Source organism: Mercenaria mercenaria, chromosome 14 (genome assembly GCF_021730395.1).
Source record: "Mercenaria mercenaria strain notata chromosome 14, MADL_Memer_1, whole genome shotgun sequence".
Lineage (NCBI taxonomy): Eukaryota > Metazoa > Mollusca > Bivalvia > Venerida > Veneridae > Mercenaria > Mercenaria mercenaria.
In genome coordinates this window covers 33,755,361-33,765,354 of record NC_069374.1, presented here as the reverse complement: position 1 = coordinate 33,765,354, position 9,994 = coordinate 33,755,361, and the positions used below count along the sequence as shown (strand labels likewise).

General features: G+C 33.5%; 2 protein-coding genes across 2 annotated transcripts; both read right to left on the bottom strand.

Annotated features, from left to right (window-relative positions):
- Positions 1-3,442: 3,442 nt before the first annotated feature.
- LOC128548440 (GATA zinc finger domain-containing protein 14-like) lies at positions 3,443-9,783 on the bottom strand. Its single transcript, XM_053523243.1, has 2 exons — positions 9,058-9,783; positions 3,443-7,656 (listed from the first exon to the last, which is right to left on the bottom strand). The coding sequence occupies exons 1-2, from the start codon at positions 9,503-9,505 to the stop codon at positions 5,288-5,290; spliced, it is 2,817 nt and encodes a 938-aa protein (XP_053379218.1). The 5' UTR covers positions 9,506-9,783; the 3' UTR covers positions 3,443-5,287.
- LOC128548158 (histidine-rich glycoprotein-like) lies at positions 4,121-5,188 on the bottom strand. Its single transcript, XM_053522579.1, has one exon. The coding sequence runs from the start codon at positions 5,186-5,188 to the stop codon at positions 4,121-4,123; it is 1,068 nt and encodes a 355-aa protein (XP_053378554.1).
- Positions 9,784-9,994: the final 211 nt, after the last annotated feature.

Sequence of the window (9,994 nt, the reverse complement as noted above, 5' to 3'; positions counted from 1 at the left end):
AGATGATTTATTGAATGCACTGAAGGCAGCCAAGCAAAATGATGGGAGATGTTTTAAGTCTGTTCACAAGATGCAATGAATAGTGCATCACCCATCACACGCTCTTCAGTTGAAGTCCAAAAAGAACATGTTCACAACGGATCATACATAATAACTACAAGTACGGTTTGATCTTTTGTGGTCGTCATGAGACACTTTAAACTTAATTCTGTGGTAAATAAAGAAATAAATATATTTTAATACATTTGGGATGCAAACTTTTACCATCAAAGTTTGTTTGAAATTTTCTTAAATGTATGTTTACTAATTACAATACATTTTCAAACCATAACCTCCTTTAATTCTATTTCCATTTTCTAATTGAATTGATTACATCCACTTGATAGCATTTGTTTACATGCTACTCTACCGGAAACAATTGTATCACATTCATACATGAGTGTAGGAATATATGATACATCTACCGTTAAATATTCTGAAAAAGCTTAAAGAGAATTCCTATAGTTTTTTTTCCTTTCATAGATTTTTTTTTTCAAATTCACATATATGATAGGAAAATTTGTGCTGAAAACAATGAACAAATAAAACCAATGGCTTACCAGGCTTGTTTTTGTGAAAATTTGTTTTGAACACACCCACTGTTGCTGAAACTGCCAGAGATTTTTCAACATTTTCATAATTTCCGCTCTTTTATAAATACCAATCAAAATATGCATCAAGACAGCACAATAAGGTTTATTCTTTTTACAGATTTTACTATATACTTATTTGATATCATAGCCATATTTGTAATACTATATCCTTACAATAATGGGTACAAAAGAAGAAAAAATCTTGCTTCATATTCACTTTTGTGAACTTCTTGTGTATAAATAATTGTACTGTGAACATAAAAATGGCTAAAAATGCATGGGTCACCAGGCTTAATTTTATGTTAAGACCGCTTGAATATAACACCTGTTCGGACGAAAAATGGCGCGAACCTGACCAAATTGATTATATGTATATCTGCTAGAAGTTAAAAAAAGTTTTAAAAGTTCTTAATTCTTTCTATAACTGAATACTAAATAATCTGAAAGGAGACATTGTCTTATCAATACAAAGCAAATTGTCTAACATCATATGAACAACACTATCTTTGTACTAAAATGCGCTGTCAAAACACAGCCACAAAAATGGCAAGATACATGTCAGGCATGAAACATGTCAATACAACATAAACCAGTATCAACATTTGATTGCTGATAAAACTTATTAAAAATGTTATTTTATTCAAGATTCCTCATGTTTAAGATTGTCTGTCACATGTTTTAACAAATGTTGACTTCAGTTCAATTTTCTATAGATAGTGTCGGCTGCCCAGAAAGATGCGCATACAAAACTATAGGAATTCCCTTTAAGATGTTATTACTGTAAAAACGTACCTACTTTATATAAAAAAAGTAAACTTGTTTAATTAGTTCACAGAAGTTGCGATTTGACAAAAAACAATATTTATATAAAATTTATGATATAAGTCTTGCTAAAATGAGTGTCTCATTGTTATGGTATTTCATCAATATGAATTTGTAGAACAACAAAAAAAACCAAAGAGTCTTTGATATCCTTGCGTGAATAAAGACTAGATTGTTTATTTTGTTTTAGAAACTAGGGCAAAATTGTTAATTTACTAAAGTATGGAGGTCAAAGTAAATATTTACTCTTTCTGCCAGAAACATGACTTTCTAATGGTCGTCGCGAGCACCCATAGTCCAGGCGCAGATTTCATACTTACTCAATCACTTTCGAATGATGTAGTATATTCCATGTCAAAATACGCGATGAAACATAAAAGAACAAATAAAAATATCTTTACTATAGTTGCAAAAAATAAAAGCGCATTGAACATGAAAATAATATAACACGATAACAGTAGTCTTGCACACCGGACTGGCGTTTCCGGTGATTTTACCCATGCCGGCAAAACCCATCTGGCAACCCCCGTGCCAGATGACTCTCGTGCTGTTAATGGCAACTAGTGGTTCATACACTGATAATATATTGTTTATGTAAAAACACGAAAAAAAAAAACAGGTACCTTGATAGTATATTTCTCGATTCAAAATACGTTAGTTTACCGTAAGAACTCAAAGATACGCTACAAACGATAAAACTAAAGTGGAACTTTGTTATTGTGCGTAACGCAAAACATCATGACGTCACTTCTGCTTCTGCAGACGGACGTTAATTTCCCGCGCTCTACTATAAGAAAGAGTGCTAATCAGAAAGTATTTCTACATGTTAGTTGTAAAATACGGTATGCAAGAAAAATAATCTGCTAGAATAGAATGCTAACATGTATACGATATGCAAGAAAAATATCAGTCATGTGTTTACGAATCGGATAGAAATATCCGTCCCTCGGCCACCTGCGCATGGGCGGTAATTCGACAAGCCTCATTACCGCCAAATGCGCAGGTGCCCTCGGGACGGATATTTCCATCCGATTCGTAAACACATGACAGATATTATTAGTCTTGCACACCGGACTGGCGTTTCCGGTGATTTTACCCATGCCGGCAAAACCCATCTGGCACCCCCCATGCCGGATGACTCTCGTGCTGTTAATGACAACTAGTGGTTCATGCAATGATAATATATTGTTTATGTAAAAATACGAAAAAAGCAGGTACCTTGACAGTTTCTCTCCGTTCCTTATAGTATATTTCTCGATTCAAAATACGTTAGTTTACCATAAGAACATATCGTTACGCTTCAAACGATAAAACTTAAGTGGAACTTTTTTATTGTGCGTAACGCAAAACATCATGACGTCACTTCTGCTTACGGACGTTAATTTCCCGCGCTCTACTATAAGAAAGAGTGTTACAAAGAAAATATTTCTACCTGTTATTTGTAAAATACGGTTTGCAAGAAAAATAATCTGCAAGAATAAAAAGCTAACATGTAGACGATATGCAAGAAAAAATATCAGTCATGTGTTTACGAATCGGATAGAAATATCCGTCCCTCGGCCACCTGCGCATGGGCGGTAATTCGGCAAGCCTCATTACCGCCCAATGCGCAGGTGCCCGAGGGACGGATATTTCTATCCGATTCGTAAACACATGACAGATATTATTAGTCTATAACGACATATCAATGTTTGAAATGTTACTTATAATGCACTCATATGTACAGTTACACAAAGTAAATATTACAATTAAACAGCATATATATATATATATATATATATATATATATATTAAAAACGAAAGTTAGACTGACGATTAATGTGTTACATCTATCTGGTAAACACACGACAATATGTCTATAAGATTAATATAAGAATAAATGAGATACATTAAAACAACAGTTCACAATTTGCTATTTGTTAAACACACGACATTATGTCGATAAGATTAATATAAGAATAGATGAGATACATTAAAACAACAGTCCATAATTTGTACAAAGCTTTATGGCTGCATATATGGTGTGACCACAAGACGACTGAATAACAACATTTTTATGTGTCACATTAAACGCAAAAACGCTTAATTGTGAAGGTAAACAAGATGATTTATCATATTGTATATGCACTCCTTTAAAGCCCCAAATTTATCATATTGTATATGCACTCCTTTAAAGCCCCAAATTTATCATATTGTATATGCACTCCTTTAAAGCCCCAAATTTATCATATTGTGTATGCACTCCTTTAAAGCCCCAAATTTATCATACTGTATATGCACTCTTTTAAAGCCCAAATTTATCATATAGTATATGCACTCCTTTAAAGCCCCAAATTTATCATATTGTATATGCACTCCTTTAAAGCCCCAAATTTATCATATTGTATATGCACTCCTTTAAAGCCCCAAGTGATTTTTAACAAAACAAAGGCTGCACAATCCACGCTATGAAATTTATGGTTAGAAGTTTTAATCGTATTTGATTATTAGAACAGTGAAATGTTACAGTTTTCACAACATTGACTCGTCACGTTAAATGACACAATCGGCTTTTAGACAATATTTTTGTACATGTAGATTCGGAATTAAGCCGTTTTGTTTGAAACACATGGCATTGAATAACTAGTAACTTATCAGGAATAAAATAATCAGAGAATCTGACGATACTATAAAGTTGTTTCGGTCACAGGTCTTTTCCTATCGTTAGCATGCCTATTATGCACCACACTCATATCTTGCTGTGCTCTATTAATTTGCATCGTATTTATATTCACTACTGGCGAATGTTGTAGGTTCACATTGTGATAAGAATGCTCTGATAAACTTTGGTGATTCATAATTTTATGAAAATTCTCTGGTAAATGTTGATGATTCATAGTTGGACTAGAATGTTCTGATAAACTTTGGTGATTCATATTTTTATGAAAATTCTCTGGTGAATGTTGATGATTTATAGTTGGACTAGAATGCTCTGATAATCTTTGATGATTCATAGTTGGACTAGAATACTCTGATAAACTTTGGTGATTCATACTTTTATGACAATTCTCTGGTGAATGTTGATGATTCATAGTTGGACTAGAATACTCTGATAAATTTTGGTGATTCATACTTTTATGAAAATTCTCTTGTGAATGTTGATGATTCATAGTTTGACTAGAATGCTCTGATAAACTTTGGTGATTCATACTTTTATGAAAATTCTCTGGTGAATGTTGATGATTCATAGTTGGACTAGAATGCTCTGATAAACTTTGGTGATTCCTACTTTTATGAAAATTCTCTGGTGAATGTTGATGATTCATAGTTTGACTAGAATACTCTGATAAACGTTGGTGATTCATAGCTTTATGAAAATTCTGTGGTGAATGTTGATGATTTAAAGCTTGACTAGAATGTTCTGATAAAGTTTGGTGATTCATACTTTTATGAAAATTCTCTGGTGAATGTTGATGATTCATAGTTTGATTAGAATGCTCTGATAAACTTTGCTGATTCATACTTTTATGATAATTCTCTGGTGAAAGTTGATAATTCATAGTTTGATAGGAATGCTCTGATAAATTTTGGTGATTCATACTTTTATCAAAATTCTCTGGTGAATGTTGATGATTCACATTGTGGTTAGAATGCCCTGGTAAACTTTGGTGATTCCTACTTTTATCAAAATTCTCTTGTGAATGTTCATGGTTCACATTGTGGTTAGAATGATCTGGTAAACTTTGGTGATTCATACTTTTATGAAAATTCTGTGGTGAATGTTGATGGTTAACATTGTGATTAGAATGTTCTGATAAACTTTGGTGATTCATACTTTTATGACAATTCTCTGGTTAATGTTGATGATTCATAGTTTGATTAGAATGTTCTGATAAACTTTGGTGATTCATACTTTTGTGATCTTTCTCTGGTGAATGTTGATGATTCATAGTTTGACTAGAATGTCCTGATAAACCTTGGTGATTCATACTTTTATGAAAATTCTCTGGTGAATGTTGATGATTCATAGTTGGACTAGAATGCTCTGATAAATTTTGGTGATTCATACTTTTATCAAAATTCTCTGGTGAATGTTGATGATTCATAGTTTGATTAGACTGCTCTGATAAACTTTGGTGATTCATACTTCTATGAAAATTATCTGGTGAATATTGATGATTCATAGTTGGACTAGAATGCTCTGATAAACTTTGGTGATTCTTACTTTTATCAAAATTCTCTGGTGAATGTTGATGATTCATAGTTGGACTAGAATGCTCTGATAAACTTTGGTGATTCATACTTTTATGATAATTCTCTGGTGAATGTTTATGATTCATAGTTTGGTTAGAATGATCTGATAAACTTTGGTGATTCCTACTTTTATGAAAATCCTCTGGTGAATGTTGATGGTTCACAGTTTGGTTAGAATACTCTGATAAACTTTGGTGATTCATACTTTTATCAAAATTCTCTGGTGAATGTTGATGATTCATAGTTTCATTGGAATGCTCTGATAAATTTTGGTTATTCATACTTTTATCCAAATTCTCTGGTGAATGTTGATGGTTCGTAGTGTGATTAGAATGTTCTGATAAACTTTGTTGCTTCATACTTTTATGATAATTCTCTCGTGAATGTTTATGATTCATAGTTTGATTAGAATGATCTGATAAACTTTGGTGATTCATACTTTTATGAAAATTCTCTGGTGAATGTTGATGATTCATAGTTTGGTTAGAATGCTCTGATAAATTTTGGTGATTCATACTTTTATGAACATTCCCTGGTGAATGTTGATGATTCATAGTTTGATTAGAATGCTCTGATAAACTTTGGTGATTCATACTTTTATGAAAATTCTGTGGTGAATGTTGATGATTTAAAGCTTGATTAGAATGCTCTGATAAACTTTGGTGATTCATACTTTTATGAAAATTCTGTGGTGAATGTTGATGATTTAAAGCTTGATTAGAATGCTCTGATAAACTTTGGTGATTCATACTTTTATGAAAATTCTCTGGTGAATGTTGATGATTCGTAGTTTGATTAGAATGCTCTGATAAACTTTGGTGATTCATACTTTTGTGAATGTTCTCTGGTGAATGTTTATGATTCATAGTTTGATGAGACTGCTCAGGTAAAAGTTGGTTATCTTGAGCTGTTGGTTGCACATTTGCCTGTTTAGAAATGGAATATTGCCCTCTAGTTTCAAAGAGTCTCATACCAGTAGGTATTGGTCCATCTCCCATATGAACTGCTATCTGTTCTGTGTTACCTATGTTTTTGACAACAAGTGTAAGTCTGTTCATAGGGATTTGTCCATTTGTCACATCTGGAACTTTGTCACTAACGGTCTGTACATCAGACATTGAGGTAGATTTATTTACGTTATTATGACGATCTGTATTTAGAGGCTTTCGACTGGTTCCATTGTTTTTGACATTTTTGGTATCCGTATCTGCAAATTTGACAGAATTATATTCATGCAATATGTTTGAATTTCCTAGATTGTTTGTCTTACGTGCACTCGGCAATAAAGGCAGTTCATCGTTTTTTACTAACTGCATTAAAGTGTTAGTGGGTACCTCTAATGGTCGATTATGAACATGATCTACAAGTCCTTCTTTCCAGTGTATTGTTTTGTCAGTCTGTTGATCTACAGAAGGAACAGTACTACCTACGTTTCTAGCTGGGAACATAATTCTCCGATTCACAATAGGACCAATTACGTTTATTTCCCTCAAATGCATATTTAATGCTGGATCACTATTAATAGCGACTGCGCTTTTCGTTTTATCCGCAGGCCTCATTTTCTTCGAAATGGATTCTTGTACTAATTCTATTCTGCCTTCCTTATTCGGCACCCTGTTCAGTGGTAAGTTACGCAATGTATCAAACAGCTCATCAGGTAATAACCATATCGGATCGGCAGTGACCTTGCCTGTTTTTCTTGGATTTAATGAAAGCCTATCTAAACTGAAAATACCAAGGACATTCTGCCCCGGTGGTGAGTTAACGTTCTTTAATTGTAGTATGCCAGGCTTGTCCAGGCGATTCCTAACATTAACTTTGCCAGAAAACACTGGTAATGTATCAGCAGCAGGCTGTGACTTTAGATGTATTGGTCCTTTTCCAGAAGGAACACTCGAGATTTCATCATTCCGACAATGTATTGCCACACACTTTGCATCCCGTCTTTGCCGACATTGACTACACATATCTGCAATAATACCCAAAATCATTGAATCGTGTGAGAGATCTCTGATCCTTACTGTACCAGAAACTCCTTGTTCTACAAAATGGCGTCCTACAACAATGAATACAGATATGCGTATTTAAATTATAATCATCATGTCATCAGTAGATATTGAAAGAATTTTATATAAATTACTATATTTGTAAGGGATTCCCGTGACCTAATCTAGATGAAAAGTATATCGGAATATATCACAGAACACAAGCATCGACTTAAGGTGAAATTTAGTATAGAACATTGAATGGATGCTATGCTCTCAAAGGAACAGGAATAACAACATCACCGTGTCCACGAACGGGACAAATTTTACGGCCACAACGAGGCACTTTAGGCGGCTGCTGTGAATGGTTATAAAATCTATAATACCAGGTAAAATGATTGAAAACTATGTTTAATTAAGTCTGTTCATGAGATGAAACTGTCCCGAACTCCACCCCTCCTCTGCAGCCCCTAGAATATACTACTACATAACATGGAAATATTAGCAAATGCTCACCAAGTTCTGCCACAGGTATTAACTTGTCTACTTCAAAGCAAATAATAGCAAAAGGATATATCTGAATAAATACACTTCTGCTACGAACCATCCGACTGCTCATTATATCCGAAAAGCGAAATATCTAAAAGGGGAAAGTCATCACCAGCTCTAAGTATTACATCACTTTTAAAGATCTTCTGTTTCTCAAGATCATTGTCGTCATTTCTTATTTAACACAACTTCTTATGTCTATAAGTCCCCATCCCAACTCCTAAGTAGAACATAGCCCTATCTGAAAGAACAAAGTGTCACACTTTGCTGTACAATCTCCAGGACCCTGCCCTTCGTTCGGTCATTTGTGCGGTGTTGAGCTTAAGAGCCAACTTTGCTTCCTAAGTTTAAGAAAAATATTACAACTAAAGACATTTGTAACCTGGCTGACACATCTGTGACTGTATTAGAGATCATAGACTGAAGCTTTTTACTTAATCACCATATGTGTTCCAAATCCATGTTTCCTGGATTACAACTTTTACAGAACCATTTTAATACATTAAATCCAGTTATATTGTATGACAAAAAGCAGATAACTTGCTGAAAGAGACGTAATGTACGAGTTCATTGTTATACTACTATCTGAAAAGTCAAAGCACTTGCTCTCTAATGTTTCACATATTGTCGCTCGTACAGCTTCAAATTCTTCGAATCAAAGTGCAAGTAACGGTAAGACTTTGGAACGAAGAAAATGGTGCTATGCATAAATATAAAAAATTCTCATTTCATATTGTTCAAATTTATATGTGTTGTATATATAAATTACATATTTAAATTTATATCATTGGATCAATGTTCAAGCATAAAAAAAATATGACAGAAATTTTACATACCCGATTTAGTATTCGTTTTGACTGTATGAAGGACATCCGGATCCGTCATTCCTTTTCCCATGTTTAGAAAAAGCATGTTACCAATATCGAAATTATGTGATGTGTCTATTGGCGTATCCGTTACAGGATTTTTTACAGGAACAAATATTTCGTCTTGTTTGATTTGTTGCGGGTTAGACTTTGCGACTCCCTTTCTATTAGTTGAATTTCCTGAATTGGCGTCACGCGTCAATCCCTTTCTATTGGTTGGATCTCCTGAATTGGCGTCACATTTATGTTTTGCTGTTTGCGTCGTCTGGTGTTTACGAATATCATCGGCAAGATTGAACAAAGATGTCAACATTGGATGGGACTTTTGAGTTATCTGTCCTGTTTTAATCATAGAATAAACAACTCCGCTGGATGCTGATAAAACATGAATGATTGCCAAAAGGTTTATGGTTTTCATCCTATTAAGTATTATCCTTTACTAATTCCGTTAATTGTCACGAGTACGATATATCAAATAAAACGCTATTAAGTAAAATATTAAAACTAATTCCAAACGTATATTTTCTGCTTCAAATTATAAAAATGTAGTTTATTCATAGATAAGATTGTAATAAATAATTATATAGTAACACTTTTAATTTGGATGTTTCAGTCTTAATGAAAGAATGGTTCGCGCAGTTCTTATATTGTGTTGAACGTGAAAGTCGTTTCCCATTAGGCAATAGCTGTTTACGTATACATCATCCATGCAAATGACGCAAATAAAATTAATTAACTCAAAATTTATCCGTCTACACTTTACTATAAATAGATATCAAAACACAGTAATTAGCTTTCATATCAACTTGAAAACCTGATGCGCCTCGCAGATAATATTCACACTATTATTTAACAATATAAAAATAAGTACAAGGCGTAATAAAGATTTTAATGATTTGATGAGTGA